The following is an 18,487-nucleotide window of genomic DNA, read 5'->3' on the forward strand; positions in this document are numbered from 1 at the left end:
AGTTATTGAGAATGCAACTCAATGGCTTCATTTAATCCCTGTGGTTGTACTGTGTTCAGTGTAAATATCCAGTGTTGTTCTCTGCGATTCAATAGGGCTAAATAATTACACCCACTATCCAACAGAGACTTGCTCAATCACTGTCCAGTATAGGAAGGAGCCTGTATATTTGTGTCGGTAAGCAACGCTGACATTCTGTAGGATTTACTTTAACTTGCTCCTTAGTCCAATGTGCATGGATCTTATTACAAGGGCAAATTCTAGGATAACTGCCTAATTGAATATTTTGGGCACTTATTTGGCTAAATTCTAGCTGGAAGGAGTTGAGTTAGTCAGTTGGCTTACTCTGATATTCAGAGTTAACTGGATGACTTAGCTGGCTCAGTCTGGTCAGGCTAAAGATCTGTTCTAAAGTTAGCCAGCTATATTCAAAAGTGTGTGGCTACACTATTGAATTTACCTTCAAAGTTAGCCAGGAGAGTTTATCCGGCTAACTTTGCTGTCCAGACTGTAGGCCGGTGCAAGGGGATTAGGCGCCCTAGGCACCTTCTGCCTTGTGCCCCCCCCCCCTTGTTGCAAAACCCCCACCCGGTCTCGCTATTCCCCCCCCCCCCACACACACACGGTCACGCCACCACCCCCATTAGGGGGTGCGAGCCATGTGGGGCCACGAGCGGTGGCGCCGCGGTTGGAAAGAGGAATGGAGATCGTCGAATCTCCACTCCTCTTTGGCACCGCCGCTCGTGGCCGCACATGGCTCACACCCCCTAATGGTCGGTGCCCTAGGCCCAGGCCTACTTCACCTGATGCTTGCACCAGCCCTCTCTGAATATTTGTCTTTGTGGGGTTCAAGAAGACCCGGAAATGGTAGATGAAATAAATGATCTTACTACCAAGTCCTGAATATTAACTTATATAAAATAATTTGGGAAGCAATTCACTGTGGAGCTTTTCAAATATTCCCTGTTTTTGGACTTACTTTGTGTATAAAACAGAAACATCCCCATTCCTCTTAAAACATCAAAAATAAAATCAAGAAATTAAAAAACATTAACCATGCTGATAAAAAGAATAAATATGTTAAAATAGCTGATGAATAGAACTACATCCAATAATTAGAAAATGAATATAACATTTAAAATGTACTAAACAAAATATTTCAAGACAACAGGCACCTTAAATAATACTCAATAATTAAAGCTAATCAAGATTTTAAAAAATTCCCCTGCTCTTCATACTGTGAACTTTTCATTTCCAGTCACCCTGAGCTTGTTTTGATTTATTATGTGTGGTGGGTGTCACACAAAATTTCTCCTCTATTTCTCATATACAAGCATTCTGTCACACACAATCACACTCTCCCTCATTCACACAGGCCCTATCTCACTCTAACACGTTTTCTCTCTCATATACCGCACACACACAAACACATGCTGTCTCTCACTCACTTACACATGGTCTCTCTAACACATTCACAACGCTCTCTTTCTTACACTCACACACATTTTCTCTGTCTCACACAAGCACACACAACAGAGGCTGTGTCTCTCACTCTGGGCCTCTCCTTCTCTACCTCAGAAGAGGCTCAGACTCCGCTGTCAGCAGGTCTGAGCCTCTTCTTCGGCCTCTGGCAGTATGGGCTCCATCAGTAGTCCTGCTAAGCCTCTCTTTGTCTTCAGCCACCAACAGCTGCCAGCAGGATGGGGCTCACCAGTGACCAAAAGAAGAGACTCATGGTACTGCGGAAGAGACATGGGCATGGACTCCATGTGTCCATAGCATATGGAGTCAAAAAATTAGAATACCTGTTAATGTTCGGTATGAGTTCTTTGGACCTCTGAACACCCCTGTTATTTGGGAAGGAAGAGCATATGAAACTTCCAAATCAAAACATTTTCTAGCACTCTACTTCACGAAACAGGAAGCTTTCAACAGACTCAGTCCTTTGTTTCCCCAAGCAGCAGCATTCAGCCAGTTGAGCTGAGGCACATCATGCTGACATGTGTCTTCTACATAAAGGAGCAATGCATCATATGCTAAGAAACATATTCTCCAGTCTGATTTGGCTGTTTCTTACGTTCAAAATCTCGTTTATCCCAAAGATACCTGCAGGCTTGGCAGGTTTAAACTTTTAAGCAGATATTGAAGACATGGCTATTCATGCAGGCATTTTATTAATCAGTCAGTGTGAAAGCATCCGTCTTTGTTTTATTTGTAACGTGTTTGTATAATGTTTATTTTATGTAATGTTTTATGCATGTTGTTTTGTACATCGCCTAGTATTTAGGCGATTAACCTATTTTAATAAAAATAAAAATAAATTGGGCCAAAGGGACTTAAAGCAGCAGTGCCATCTATCCACTGCAAAAATATAAAAAATGTAAGAAATAAGAGTCCGGGGGAGTGAAGAGAAGATGGTGTGGAAAGGAAATAAAAACATTTCCTCCCATCCGTAGGTTTAAAAATGAAATGGTAAAGCTGAAAGTAGAGCTCTAGTGAAGCAGTGAATTAGGTTTCAAGAAAATGCTGACAGTGAACAGTGGGGTCTCCTGCACACTTTCATCTCTTCTTCAGAAGCTGATCAGAGGGCAGCCTGCTCTCACGATGCTTTTCAAGCACCTAATTTTATTTTTTAACCATTTGGGACCCTTTACCATAAGAGGAGTGTGTGGTATCTATCTGTATTTATTTCTATGTACCCTATCTATATCTATTTTGGTATTTTTAATAAAATTGTAATCCGCTTAGCATAGATATTTGTTATATGCGGAACAAAAATATTTTAAATTAATATCTATCTATCTATATACAGATATATAGATGTATAATTTGTTGCCAGAGGTAAAAGTACTGTGAGATTAGGAGCCATATGTTAGAATCTCAGCAGTAATAGCTAAGGTTATTCGACAATTTCATGCATATATTTAGGAAAAGCTGCCCTGTGTGTTCCTACCAAGTATTGACGTGTGCATTGACAGGCGCTGGCAAGAGGAAAAGGAAATTTATGTCCAATAACATAACAAGAGATAGCCACCATAGATTTAGAATAGCAGCTCCCTGACCCACCAATCTCTCTGTTTCCCAAGGAGATTGTATGGAAAGTTGATGAAGCCAATGTGTGCATAATTGAATTTAATGATTTATTTGGTTTGAACAGAAGTCTCTGATTAAACTCAAAATGACAGGCTAGTGATTGGTCGGCAAACTGCCTGGATGTAAAATGAAAAGGAGCATGTGTGTATGTGTATGTACTGTAATGTGGTATATTAGCAGCGCTCAAGCTGATTATTCATTTCAAGCCTAAGCATAAGGGGACTGACATAGACAGTGCTGAGCTTTGCAGGCTGGCATGGGGATCTGAATATCACCGTACAACAGATCCCTATATGCACGGCTTCTGCTTTTACATTTTAAACAACACTGTTGAAACATTCTTGCTGAAAAAAATGAAATCAATGAGGTCAATATTCAGAGTTGGTGAGCAGGTAAGTTACCTGAATCAAGTTATGGGACTTACCCAGATGTCTGCCACTGTCTATGCCTAGATAAAGTTATATGCATAAGTTTATCTCGATCACTTTAGGAAAAAGAGGTTTGTTTGTTTTTTCCCCAACCAGACGTGTCCATCACCTTGATTGACAATGCTATAGACTTCTCCTTGTTCAGAATTCTACATTGCTTGCCATGACCTTCGTTTGCTGCCAGTCCAGATCCAAGCCTGACCTTGACGCCTCTCCTAGCCTACTCCCTGGACGTGGACTTATCAGGCTTCAGCCTATCTTTGCTCGAGCGCCTCCAGCTCCTCTCCTTTCCATTGGCGCCTGAGTTAGAGTACCGAACCTAGTCCAGGGTAGGACTACACCATCTATCGACTGCTGTCTCTGGGCTGAACCAACTACTCTTACAAGTCAACCTCGAGGCCCACCTAAGTCCTGCCGGCCCTGGCAACAAAGACTCAACCCATGGGGAATGAGGGTTGGTTTAGGTGAAACTCCAGCGGCCTCTACCTTCAACCTGCTGATGATGGGGACCCGTAGGTTCTCACCTACAGGTTGCGTCAACCCCACCTCGGCCCAAGGGTCCACCTCAACGCAACATAATCAGCATTACTCACTCAAAACAACGATTTGTCTAAGATATTCTCTTTATCTGTTATCATTTATTGCCAGCTATGTAGAAATGTGACATGCGTATTGGATGGGAGGTGAATAAAAGCACTCATGAACAGCAGAGAATCTAAGGACTCCTTTAGTCACCGAGTACTGGAAGTTGTATTTACTAGGTTTTATCTGTTTAATCATGGATGGAACAATTTTGGTTGCTGAGATAAATGTATGCTACCTTCTTTTAATATTATGTTTTGTGAACAGCTGAATGCAGTCAGAAATTTGTAATTGTCAGCAGGAAATGGTATACGTTTACTTGAACTCAAAGACATAAATGTGTCCTTTTGGTGAAAAGTGAAAAGCCTGGATTTGTTCTGACAAACTAATAAGCTTTCTTGCAAAAATTAGATTTCAAAAACTTTTCTTCATTGGTCAGAGAAATCACAAAGTCCATATTCAAAATTAATTTGGACAAATAACTTAAGTGACACGTTTAAATGGCAAAACAGTATTTTCAGCTACTTATTCAGGTAGAATTTAGCCGGATAAGCCGGGGGTGTTCCTGCTAACTCTGGTCATACCGCTGATCTGTTCTAAAGTTAGCCAGATAACATAGATCTCAAAAGCTGCCCATGCAAACCTATCATTCCTCAGGATCCTCTTACGCCATGATTGCATTTCTTTAGTTCTGTAGCCGGCTGCCTCTCCTGCTCGTCTTGTGCTAATGATGTAGGTTTTGGAATCTTCTCTCCTGTGTGGCATCTCCATCTTACTTCTTGAGGTCAGAACATGGCAGCTGACTGTAAATCCAGGATCCTTCATTTAAGGTTAACACTTTAAGGTGAATTTTTAAAGCATTAATTAGGGGATGTGTGATTGCGTGAATAAGTCAGGCTCACGCTCGTTAAGCAGATTTTAAAAGCCTCCTGGATAGACGCGTTTCTCCTGCAACATGCACATCGCCAAAGTTTTCCAAACAGAGCTGGGTGTGGTCTGGGCAGGGCATGGGCATTTCGGGGTGTGAACCAGAGTTGTGCACATAAATACCTGCCTGGGCATATGCCCAGACCCTCTGCCGTGTACATTTACTTCTGCTATGAAGAAAGTGAAGTTAACTAGGCAGATCTGCGGGGTTTTAAGGGTTGGGGCTAACTGGGGGGAGTGAAGGCTATTAAACTAGGGGGATTTGGAGGACCTGGACAAACTGGAGATGAACTGGTTTAACTGGCAATGGTATAAGTACGCGCCACTTTTAAAATTCTCCGACTTATGTGGTAGAAGTGGGATTTGCCTGCACATGCACACAACTGCTTAAAATTTGGCACACGTGCATGCATCCAGACTATTTTATATCGTGTGTGCATATGGGCGTGTATGTTATAAAATGGCTGTATCCCTGAGTACGGCTCATTACTCTCGTGCAGATGTATGCTCATGTGCAGGTTTGAAATTTACCATCCCTATGTAGGAATGGGAATTGTTTTCCGCAGTTTGAGATCCCCTGTCTTGGGTGGTAGTGGCCTGGTTGTGCACCACTTGACAAGCTTTCAGGTACCTCTGGGGATACAATCATCCCCAGCTATTTAGCATATACCGACTGAAGTATTGACCTTCTTTGTACACATTATGGGCCGGATTTTCAAAAGGCTACGCGCGCCGGGCCTATAGCCCTAGGACGCGTGTAAGTCCCGGGGCTTTACAAAAGGGGCAGGGCGGGGGCATGGCCAGAGGCCTCTGCACGGCCGCTGGGCCAGGATCGCGCGCCAAGCAGTTGGCCGGCGTGCGCAACTTACTTCAGCCCCAGGTGCTGAAGTAAGTTTTAAAACAAAAAAAAAGAAGTCATCAAAGGAGGGGGGAAAGGACGGGGGAGGTAGGGGAAGGGAAGGGAAGGTGGGGTGGGGTGGAGGGGTAGGAAAGTTCCCTCTGAGGCCGCTCTGATTTCAGAGAGAACAGGGGAAGGCAGCGCGGCTCGGGGCAGGCTCGGCGCGCACAAGGTGCACAATTGTGCACCCTTGCCTGCGCGTCGACCCCGGATTTTATAACATGTGAGAGCCTGCGCGTGCATATTATAAAATCAGGCTTACATGTGTGCGCGCTGGGTAGCGCGTGCACATGTACGCCCGCATGCTCCTTTTTAAAATCTACCCCTATATACTTGGTAATATGCTTATATAGCTAAGAATGTTTAGAGATAGAACACACCATTAATATTTCCTGGTTCTGTTGGTTTTGTCGTTATCTAACTTGGAAGCATGAAAGGCCAAATCAAACATGCTGAGATCCGAACTTGTAAATCTCAAGCTAATGTGGTTGTTAAGCTAGACTGCAGCCTAGCAGAGCTTGTTTTCTTGCATGTTTGCAAATTGATGGGGGCTAGAGCTGACCTTCTGTTTCAATCTTTTTCTGTTATATGTGGTCCACCATGGCTTCAGTCATGAAGGCCTTTGGTCTTCCTTTAATTCCAATATCATACCAGAAATTGGTTATTAGAGCTGTTTCATAGAACGATAAGTCAATATTTTCAAAATCAGGAAAGCATTATATATTTTCATGGCTCAGAAAAAGCAGGACAACTAGCATAGGCTGGTTTTAGGAAAGAAAGGAATGAGAAGGGTGAGCTATAAAACAGGGTCAAATGGTTACAATAAAAGCATACAGTTTGTTAGAATCCAAATTGAATGTTTCTTTTTATAAACTCGCATGCCATTAACAGCAGGAAAACTTTTTTTTCTCCAGCCTTTACTACGCTACCCAGACTGACACACAATTCTTTCAAGGGGATTTGCAGACCAAACTTATGTAACTTAGCGAACAACCAAGTACAAAATAAGAGAATAGACTTGTATGTCTTATTAGACCTGTCAGTCTTCCCAAAGCTAGAAAATTGGGAAATGTATGCTGTCGTCAGCTCTGAGCGGGAAATGTAGACATAAGAAAGGTGGAATAAGTAAGGGAAGCGACACTGTGTAGCATCAGTGAAGGAGATAAAGGTTTTCAGCTTCATTGCTGACAACATAATGTAGGACATCTTTAGGTTCAGAGCACAGGCATTATGCAAAACTTCCAGTTAATCCCATGGAAAGGACTGGGTGGTCTATCAAATTACAGAAAACACCTTCAAGTAATGCCATTCAACTACAAGGCATTGGATAGAAAATCAGCAAAGAAAAGATAAAATTATTCTGCTCTGGTCCTGTTTGGAATTTTATGTTTTCTGGGCCGGTTCTTCTATAAAACTCTCCTTCAATGGTTTTGGAATGTAATATGCCTTTCTAGCCCCATGGCACAGAGTGAGCCAGTGCTCCTATATATTTTGCACCCTGCCTGATAATGGGTATATACTGTATTCCTTTAAGCCCTTTCCCCAAATATGTTTTGCGCAAACGCTCTAGAAATCTGTAGGATTTTTTTTTTTTTATTATTGTTATTTTACTGTGGGAGTCTGAAGAGGAAGCCGAAAAGAACACCCTACTGGGTGAGCTCTCAGATTCCATGGAGGAATTCAACTTTTCGCTTTGCTTCTGGACTGGGCAAGGTCCTCAGATCTTTGAATTGAAGGCCACATAGGACATTCCAAATCTCTGAGAGAGCTGGGGCTGTGTACGGGGTAAGAGGTCTCGCTCAGAGCTTGCTGCTGGGTGTTGTGTGTGTGTGTGAAAGGGGTCGGTGACCATATCGGGCCCTTTCACTTATGTGACCTGCTGAGGAAGTGGGAGGCAGGACTCAGGGTTCCCAGGGATGTGGCAAATAGAATGCCGGTAATAATATTTCTAGATTTTTCAGAAGTTGGGCCACCCTGTATCACCACCCGGACAACCTGCCCCTGCCTCCCCTGCCTTTGCCTTCATCTGCCCCCTGATGGCATGGGCTGTTTGTATGTGTGGTGCAATATCTCCCACTCTCACACCTTCTGTACACTCTTGCTGCCTCTCTGCTTTCCTCTCCTTTCTAATTCTTCTCCCCACCTCTCTCACTTCCACCCCATACTCTGTCTGCTTTCAACTCCACCCCTCCCCTTCTGTTTACTTCCATCCTCTTTTTCTCCCCTCCTACTCCCTTCTTTCACCCCCCCACACTTTTTTCCCTTCCTTCCCCTCGCTTTCACTCCCTCCCCAATTTAGTGCATCTTGTTCTTTGGCTCGTGGGGTTTGGGAACCCCACGAGCCTTCCCGCCTTCACCATTGCTTGTCAAAAAAAATAATCTTGCTCCATTGACCAGCTCTGGGGGAGCTGGAGAAACCTGCTCCATGGGCTACAATTTGGGGACACCTGGGGACAGTGCAGCAAAACCCAGATGATATAATATCTGGGCTTGAGAACAAATTCTGTTTGCTTACTTCGAGAACTGTAAGAGCTACGCTGTGATAAATAAACTGAACAATAATGACTTTACCGCCACTCATCCCAGAATAATCCTGTAAAAACACACAGTTGGACATAGTGAGGAAAATTTTCAAAGATCATTTATGGGAGTAAATATCGATTTCCCCAGGAAAAGACCTTTTTGAAAAGTACCTAAAAGTACGCACGTATTTTCCCTTTCAAAATTGATACAAAACCTGTGGGTAAAAGTTCCCATGGACTTTGCAGCAAAATGTAGAGTTTTGAAAATTACAACAGAGTGATGTGCAGCAATTAATTGTACCGGACTACAACACTTTAGAGAACCATAAGTTTTTTATTCTGTTTGTGCACAAAACAGTTGTGCACAAGAGTTCAATCACAGTTCAATCTCAGAGTGAAATATTGATTGACTGATTGATTGATTGGGGTATTTCCAATCAATATTTCACTCTGAGATTGAACTCTGCGATTGAACTCTTGTGCACAACTGTTTTGTGCACAAACAGAATAAAAAACTTATGGTTCTCTAAAGTGTTGTTGTCCGGTACAATTAATTGCTTCACATCACTCTGTTGTTGTTTATCTAAATGTGTGTGCCCTTTACGCCGGTCTCCCCTTGGAGTTTTAAAAATTGCCACCTTTTAAATGTCAAACTGTGTTTTGTATGAATATGTTTCAGAAATCAGGTCACAGTGTCTGATGAACAAGTCACGTGTGAGTTTTGGGGGTAGAATGAAAAAAAATCAAGATATATGTATATAAAGATGGTAACTTTCAAAGGGGTGCACCCAGGGAAACAGCTAATTTATAAAATAGCCTAGGCGCGCATATGTGGGCGACTAAGTTTTGCAACTGGGCGCGCACATCCGGGTATGAGCCACACAAGTGGGGGGATGTTTATAACAGGCACATGTCCATGCCATGACCAGTTTCACCAGTTTGTCCACCAGTTCATCCAGTCTAGAGCTAGATCTTCCAAACTCCCCTAGCTTTCACTCTCTCCAGTTACCCCAGACCCCCTTAAACCCCTGAGGGATATCTGTATTATTATTTTTTTTTTAAACTTACACCTCCTCTGTAGCAGAAGAAAACTTATGAGGACCTGGGCCTGGATATGCACCCAGGAGCATAGGTACCTGCACGCCCAGCTCAGTGCCCCTACCCCCTCCAACACCACGCCCCGTTTTCATTCCAAGGAAGATCGTCGCAAAGTGGGAGATGCACATGGCATGTTGGCGGCTGTTAAAATCGGGAAGACCCTCACATGTCCGATATGCGCGCACATCTCCTGATTTTGGCATTCGCCGGGCTTCCTCTAAATCTCTAAACTGAAAGAAATTCACACCACTTTGAAACCCACTTTAAAGTGCAAGGGAATTGCCGGATATCAAGTATCAGTAAATAAATAGGCTGAAGGTAGTCTCAAATGGGGGGCTGGGCTGAACTAGGATGTTTCCTCTTGCTACTCACCGGACAAAAAAATGTCATATTCTTTTGTCACCTCAGTAACAGTGACACAAACTTCCTCCATTACCAGACACATGACATAACACAAAACCCTGCAACAAAGGCATTCAGAACCTATATAGCTGGGGTGGCTAATTCCAGTCATCAAAAGCCACAATGAATTTGCAGGAGATAGATTTTCTTGTAAAGGGGGATGTAAATGCAGATCTATTTCATACATATTCATTATGAATATTCTAAAAAGCAGGTTTGTTTGGCTGGCATTCACCACCCCTGCTATACAGCAGACTTGCCATACCAAAACAGCACCATCAGAACTCAATAGCAACAATCGTACCTGTGAGACAGCTGTAATGCAAATATTTTACCAGGCCTTAGATCAGCATTACTGTGCTTCCCAGCTGAGAAAAGAAGTGGTCTAATAGCTAAAAACCAGGGAAATCATATCCCCCCGCTGACACATCTTGTGACCTTGAGCAAATCACTGAATCTTCTGTTGCTTCAGGTACCCACTTACAGGCCTATTCAGTAAAGTCCGCGGGAGAGCAGGCGAATGCTTTTCTGTGCACTTTCCCGGTGCCGGAAGAAATTAGCGCCTACCTTTGGGTAGGTGTTAGTTTCTGAAAGTAAAATGTGCGGCTTGGCTGCACATTTTACTTTCTGAATCGTGCGCGACTACCTAATAGGGCCATCAACATGCATTTGCATATTGCAGGCGCTATTAGGTTCGGGGGGGGGGGGGGGGTTTGGACGCGCGTTTTCCGCCCCTTACTGAATAAGGGGTAAGGGAAAACGCGTGTCCAATGGCAGGTTAACAGTGCACTCCAACGGAGTGCACTGTACTGTATCGGCCTGTTAGATTGTAAGTTTTTTTTTGGATAGGGACTTATTGTACATGAATTCTAAAAGTACTGTAAACCGCCTCAAGCATTCTTTGAAAAGGTGGGCTAAAACTCCAGCTATATTCCTGTTGGAAAAATATAAGCCAGGGTGCACTGAACTACACATTAGTAGAGTATCTCATGTAAGCGTAGAAGATCAAACAACCTATCTAGTATGCCCTTGTTGGTCATTCACTCAGAACACACGAAAGCCCTTGCCAAATGGAGAATAAATGACCACAAATTATAAATAGAAATATTCAGACAGAAATGTAGCTCTTGTCCAATCCAGCCTCACTCGCCTCCCCTCCTAGTCCCCACATGATAGGAGTGGAGTGGCTGCATTAGGCAGCAGAGTGGCTTTTTTCTTTTTCTGTGCTCTGTGGTTTGTATGCTCTAAGCTCACCCCTCTCTTCCTGTTCCCTGCATACAGCCTGGGACAGAAGGAGCCGGAGCAGCAAGGAGAGGGCTGTTCTCCTCTGCTTGAGATGTGGGGCCACCATGGGCAGATCACTGTGTGCTCACGCGCAGAAGGCCCTGGCGATGCCCTCAAAAACCTCTGCATCGTAGGCAGTCACCTGAGGGCCATCCCCGAGACCTGGGTGTATCATTAGGCCTTTATTGTCTCAGATAAGTTACGTAATATTCATTCATTATGAACTGCCTGTGCATTGGACTCTGTCATTATCTTTGCTTCTGCAAATACTCAGCCTTGTGGAGCCACCATTAAAACTGAAGACTTACCTGTTTGGTTAAGAGCAGCTTTACCCAACAGAGGCAGGACTATTAGACACAGCCATCATGGTGAGCTCCTGTGTCTGTTACTGTGAAGTGGAGCCTTGCCATCCTCCAGAGTGGTAGAGACAACCATCGACAGTAAGTGATTCACACTGTCTTTGCCGCTGAGACCACTAAATAACCCAGTCATGCGGGCAGGGAATTGAAACCATCTACCAACAGGGTTACACGGTTTTTCTTCCCCCCTTCCTTTGCTGCCTACAACTGCATTTCTAGGGAACCTGCCTGACCCTGAGCTCTAATGAATGTTCAGTTTTGATGCCTGCAACTTGGCAGCCCCAGTGTGAATGGAGCTATTATTTGCTGCTTACTTTGTTGCCTGAAGCCTTTTTTTTTTTGGAGTTTGGAAAAAGGGGGGGGGGGGGGATCTGTGGAGTTGAAATTGTTGCCAGGCAGGGCCTGAGGGTATTGATGGGGGCAGTTTCTCTGTGCTTTGAGCTCTCACCATTTCTTTCTTTTGCATACATTATCATTTAAACAAGGTCCCCTAATCTCTTACTTTAAAAAGCCCGGTCACCAGACTCACAGAACAAAAACATCTGAATTAAGTCTTCTCTTTCCTTTCTGGAAGGGGCTTAGGAGGGCAGTACTTATTTTGTTAAGTTTGGAATCATCAAATGAGGAGTTGAACAAAAAAAAAAAAAAAAAAAAAAAGGAGCTGTCTTCGAGAGGCAAGACTGCTGCACTGAGAACAATTTAACGTTTGCTTGTATACAACAGTTAGTACAGGTAGATACGGAATTGAATATTACACAGCAGAATCCTCCTTTAAGGAATTCCTGTTTTAGTACTCCTCACAGTGTGCCCTACTTCTTGAAGAATGTAACTTAGATTAGTAGCTTCAGACCAGAAGTCACATCATAACACTTCCTATCCTGCCTCCTCTGCCTCTGATCCAGTCTGAGAAATTCTCCAGAAGCTCATGATCTGAAATACACAGCTCCATGGGGCTTTTTAAATACATAATTAGTCTACATATGTAATATGAGTGTAGCAGTACTTTTTAGGGATATGCATTCATTTGAAATGAATTGGTAAAACATAACAAATAAGGCCATATTCATTATATCTATGGCCTTCCAAAATGAATGGAGAGGTACCACAAATGAAAATCTTTTTCTCATTCTCGTCTATGGCTCTGCTCTAACAGGCCAATGCAATAGCGGCGTGCGTTAAACAGGCGCTCATGATTGAGTGCCCGCTTTCTTAACGCATGCCAAGCCACCTCTTCTGGATGCCTGATTTAATATTTTAATCGTCGGCCATGGTAAGAAAGTAGGTCCTTATCTCCCCCCTGCTGAAAAACACCAGTAGTGGCACCATCAGAATTTAAAAATCCTTCTGACCCATCTCCTTCCCTTCTGTGGGGCTAGATTTCCAAGCAGGGAAAGAGGGATCTCCAGACCCTCCTGCCCCCATCGGGTCAGTATTTCAAAATGGCACCAGTGGAACCTGAGACTCAGAACGCACTGGCACCATTTTTAAATACCGACCCAATGAGTTAGGAATGACTGGGAATTGTTCCTACCCCATTTGGACATTTAGACCCCCATGGATGGGATAAGATGGGTCTTGAGGGCATAGGGTTTGCAATCACTGAGGCAGATCCTCTCCTACCTCTGTATACCTGGAGAGAAAGGAGCAGCGCATGCTCCGTGTCTCTGCCCGATCTCCTTGTGACTGGGGATGAGAAGCACATGGGAAAGGGGGAGGAGAAGCTAATATAAAGAAAGGAAAGATGACAGGGGCAGGAGGGAAGCAAGATGAATCTGTGGAGTGAAGAGGAGGAGGATAGATGCTGTAGGAACCTGAATAAAGGGAAGGGAGAGGAGATGAACCTAATAGTAGGAAGAGGGAAGAGAAAAAAACCTGAACTGGCAGATATATAGTGAGAAAAGAGAAGAGACTTGGTGGGGAGGGAAAAGGAAAGAGAAGAGAGGAAGAGGAGGGAAAATGGAGGGGAAGAAAATAGATGGCGGGAATGGAAGATGGATCAGGATGTGTGTGAGGTCCTTGCAAGGTGATAAGGACTGAGGAAGCAAAGAAATTGGATGGCTAGAAAGGTACCTATGGGATTTTCTTGCTGTAACCCGTTAATGCAGTTGTGCTTTGAGCAAATAATAAGTGTGCAAGTAGCATGGCATAGCATAGCATTTTTATTTATAATGCCCCTTATCAGGCAAGTGCTCGAGGCACGGTACGCTGCATTAGTCAAGTCAGTCCTGCAAGCACTAGTGATTTCTTATGTTGCCTACAGTAACTCTGTATATCTTGGTTTTCCAGCTACAACTATCAAAGCAAACTGTCCCAAATGCCGCAACCAGGATTCTGATTGGAGATAATTTCAGAGATCCTATTTCTCCTACTCTTGCTTCCTTGACATTGGTTGCCTATTCAGGCATGTATCAAGTTCCAGATTTTCACTTGAATTCACAAACCACTGAGCAGCCGCACTCCGGAATTTGTCTGCATTTCATAAAAAATTTACAGAGCCATACATGCTGTGCGTTCCTCTGGATGTTCCCTCAGTCAGACTGGCACATTTGGCAGAAGTTCAGGATAAAACTTTCTCTATAGCTGGCCTGACACTTTTTGGAATGTGTTCCCTGAGAATCTATGAGCCCCGGCATCTTTGACAGTTTTTGAACAGCTACTAAAAATGTTACTATTTACGGGCATTTGAGTAGCGGGGTTGAGGCCTGAGAAATGTTGCTTGCTGGACCTAGTCGAAGTATGTAAATAAATACAAGGTGCTTTCGTTTTTTTACATCTTTCCCAGTGGCTCTTGTTATGTTTATATATGTTTTCATTTGTAATTTATGATTGTTTTAGCTGTATTCTGCAAGGAGCGAAGGAGCTGTAGAATATAAATGGTGCAATAAAATAAATAAATAAATGGGTGTGCAGCTCTGTCAATTTCTTGCTCATTTATTTTATTGACTTTTGAAAATTTTGCACTTTCTGGCTATTCTGCTAGAAAAGCATGCATTCAAATTTCCCCTGCAATTTTAAGAACAGAATTAGTGAGACTGTACTGAGAAAAAGGACATTAATGTCCATGCTTGGGTTCACCTTCTTATCACAAATCCAGTGAGATACATTTGTTTATTGTGTAGAGGAAGTCAAAGAAGACGACGAGAGGAAATAAAAGGAAGAACAGTTTAATGGTTAGCACAGGCAGCTGAGAAACAGGGAAGCTAAGATTCAAATCCCACTGCTGCCACTGATGATCTTTGTTACCTCGGGCAAGCCACTTCAACCTCAGGTAGAAACTTAGGGGAGATTTACTGAGCTGTAGTATTTTACCCACAGCAAAAATAAAAAAAATACCCAGCAAAGTGCAATGGTAGACCCACATCTATCCACATCCCTTTCTTTTAAAGGGGACATGTGACCCATGAATCCAGCTGACCAGAGTGCTCAAAACCCAGTGTTCTTGTGAGATCCTGCTCCCTCCCCCTCCACTCTGAAGTGGTGCAAGGACAAACATAAAAAGAAATCTGGGTTGCTGCCAGCCACAGCCCTGCCCCCTTCATGTGAAAAAAAAGTTCTCCCCATCCCCCTAGAGCTCCTTTCCCCCCTCTGTTCCCTGTGACCATTTCCTTAAACTTCCTGCTGGTCCAGCAGTGCTGGGGCACCTCCTAGGGCTCTGTGTTCAGTGGTGCCTGTTTAGCATCCCGATGCTCTCAGGCAAAAGTTAACTACACCTTTTGAGGTGTAATTAACATTCATCAAATAGTGCGGCTTGGGAACTTTAAGGCAAGCTGTATTATTAGATTTGCATAGCATTTCCATGTTAAAGACATACCTTCATTGCACCATGTGTTTGTAGTTGTAGATTAACATGAATAAACTGAAATTCTGGCATTATCTGTGCGGTAATGTGTTTTCTGTGGCTTAGTAAATGACCCTCATACAGTACATTGTAAGCCCTCTGGGGCAGGGATAAACCTACTGTACCTGAATGTGACTCTCTTTGAGCCTGGCTTTGGAAACATGAATAGTTCAATCTAAATCTAAAAAAACCCTGAAAGTTAGAGAGAATATCTCTGATGGTATGTCAAGAAACTACAAGTTATTTTCTATTTGTGTCACACTGTCTGATCCCTTATAGTTCAAATGTCTTTGTTTGAGGTGGCTCGGATGCAGCAAAGCACACACCTATGTTCAGGTTGCCTGTCTGGAGCCAGCAGGGTTCGGACCCCTCCGAGTACGGAAGCAGAGTTGCCGCTGCCGGGGTAATCTCTACTGGTTTAAAAAAGAAAAGAAATGCAGTGGCGAGTTTAGTGTCAAGAGTATTTACTGCCAGCCATGTGCAAGCTAGATGACTTTGTGTCACTTGGGTGGCCATCTTGGGGAGGTGCGGGAGGAGGAGAAAATAGGGGTAGGCTGGAAAAGGGGGTTTTCCTTTGCAACTGGTTTTAAATGTTTTCATTTAGAAACCTGATAGCGAGGTGACTGATGCTGCGGTCAGAGTGGTGCACAGCTGATATGCCCCTGTCCTCATTTTATAATTCTATTCGTTTGTTTTCATTATGTGTTGCTGGCCGGTTTCACTGGTGGAATGCATTTCTGTCTCATTATCCAGCTCATCTCTGATGAGCTTGAGAAACATTTTGAGCTTGAAGCACATGGGAGGGAAAAAACCTGAATGAGGATTCTGCTGTGCGCTCTGTAGTTAAGAAATGACACATGATGTCTGTCCTCCTTTCTTCATTTTAGGGGAACATTTGAGAATCTGTCCTCAAGGCTACACCTGTTGCACCAGTGAGATGGAGGAGAATTTTGCCAATAAGAGCAAAGCGGAATTTGAAAGTAAGCTGAAGGAAGCCAGTCGCTCTGTACAGGTGGTTTTCACAGCCCAGCACAAAATCTTCGATGGTGAGTAATATCTGCGTTACCCCTGGGTGGAAAATCCTTATTTCGGTACCCAAAGGCTCGCATCTCAAAGTGTAGATTTTAATTGCACCGTTCTCGCCACACCAGCCCTTTCCAAGAGTCCAGGATCCCCAGTAGGAGGAATCTCAGCGTCATGGCCCTTTGCATTGTCCACTCCAAAACCTCTTTCTTGTAAACAACACTGATGATCTCTCAACATAGACAGCAGCAATAATCACACTGGAGACTGGGTGGGTTCCAACTCAATTTTACCGATAATTTGTTAAAGCTGATTGCTAATTTTCATCAACTCAGATTTGAAACTATCCAATTACCCTTCACATATGAAACTTAATCAATTTGTTACCACACTTTCTCCAACAACCAGCTCTCCAATTTCTTCAACCGATTTCTTGAGTGATTTCACTTTTTACTTCTCATCCTTTAGAACTTTATTCTCCAGATCCTCCCATAGGAATGGGAAAGGAATTTAGCTCAATTTACTTCACGTAGTCACAACAAAGTTCCAGTTCTCATACCCTTCCCATAGTCCTTGGTAATCTTCACTCTCCACTTTGTGACACCCGATGGGCACCTTAACATACCATTCTTCTCTGATGCTTATCTCTGAATCCATAGAAAATTCTTACACCGTACCCCAGCTTCTTCTCCTTGGGAATGGATACGTCCATTCCTCCATACTGACACCTCTTCTTCTCTTCTTCTCCCAGTCTTTTTGAAAGGAAAGGCACGTCTCCTCAAACCAGCAGCAGCTGAGCCCCTGGACCCTAGGGTGCTTGGTAACACACAAAAAAAACCCCAAAAATCTTACAAAAGCAACCCAACAAGAGGCAGGAAGGGTGGAAAAAGAACTGCCTCCTCTGGTAACTAAAACAGTTACCTCAAAACATGGACAAAAACTATAGGAATAGAGCACTCTATCTCCCTTCTCATCCCAAGACTCTATGCAGAGAGACCCCAGAGGCCTGGCCCAGAAAATAATCAAAAGTGGCACAGAATGGGATATGTTCCCATTAAAAGGTTAATTTAAGCTTTCAACTGAAAATCCACAATTAAAATCCACACTCAAAGATGGTGGCAGGGATGCATAAAGCCTCTGAGCACATCACCTGCTTCTCCCACATGGGGGAGCAACACCCAAAAGTCTGCTTCACTGCTCTCTGTGTACATCCTCACATTTTTGGTTCAGTCCTTACATATACATAAACCAGCAGAGACGTAAAGAAAGTTGTGATCAAATTAGCACTCTTCCTCCTGTCCAACCCCACCAGCCTCTTTCCCTCCTAGTCCTATCCCCACCACTTTTTCTTCAGCCCTCAACCTGTCCCCATCACTCTCTATGTCCCAGTTCAACTCATGCCCAGCATATGTTCTTCCCCTGCACCTTAACCCATCTCCATCACTATTTGAGTCCTCTGGCTCTAAAGCATCTCCATTAAGGTTTCTGCATCCGTCATTCAGTTGCAGATTTAACATTGGCCATGCCACTTTTTGAGATTGTAGAAGTTTTCAGGCCATGACTATTGATCTTCAGTATGTGTGCCAAATGTCAGTCGTTAATTAAATCTATAAGGTAACAGAGATAGGATGGACATTTGTGAGTTATATATATATCGCTTACATTTTTCTTTTTGCCTGATTCAGTGGCATGATAATGGCAGATCAGAAATCCAAAGACCTGGGAAGTTCTGTTTATATATTATGTTAGTAACGATAAACCTTTTTTCTATTCTGTGATTTGACTTTTATTAGTGGAATCCGTACTCAAAGTTCTAGTGCAAAGAACAGCATTTAAGTGCAGTGAAGTCAAACTGGTACCTGTCTCTTAGAATGCCTAGCTCTTCTGAATTTTGTATTGATTTTCAGCAATCCATGTATTGACGCCATCTCTATTAATGTACAGTACTTTTGTTATTTATGTAAAAAATATGCTTGGGCTGTCCTGACATGTTCCATAAAGAGCAGAACAATGTCATGTATTGACATAAGGAG

The 18,487-nt window shown here is 43.3% G+C and overlaps 1 protein-coding gene across 1 annotated transcript in view; it reads left to right on the forward strand.

The window, feature by feature from the left end:
• GPC1 (glypican 1) overlaps positions 1-18,487 on the forward strand; it is a 470,368-nt gene that overhangs the window by 173,858 nt on the left and 278,023 nt on the right. Inside the window, exon 2 of the mRNA XM_029615484.1 lies at positions 16,319-16,477. Coding sequence (XP_029471344.1) covers positions 16,319-16,477 — 159 coding nt within the window. The remainder of the gene's footprint in view (positions 1-16,318; positions 16,478-18,487) is intronic.

Source organism: Rhinatrema bivittatum, chromosome 9 (genome assembly GCF_901001135.1).
Source record: "Rhinatrema bivittatum chromosome 9, aRhiBiv1.1, whole genome shotgun sequence".
NCBI classification, from domain to species: Eukaryota; Metazoa; Chordata; class Amphibia; order Gymnophiona; family Rhinatrematidae; genus Rhinatrema; species Rhinatrema bivittatum.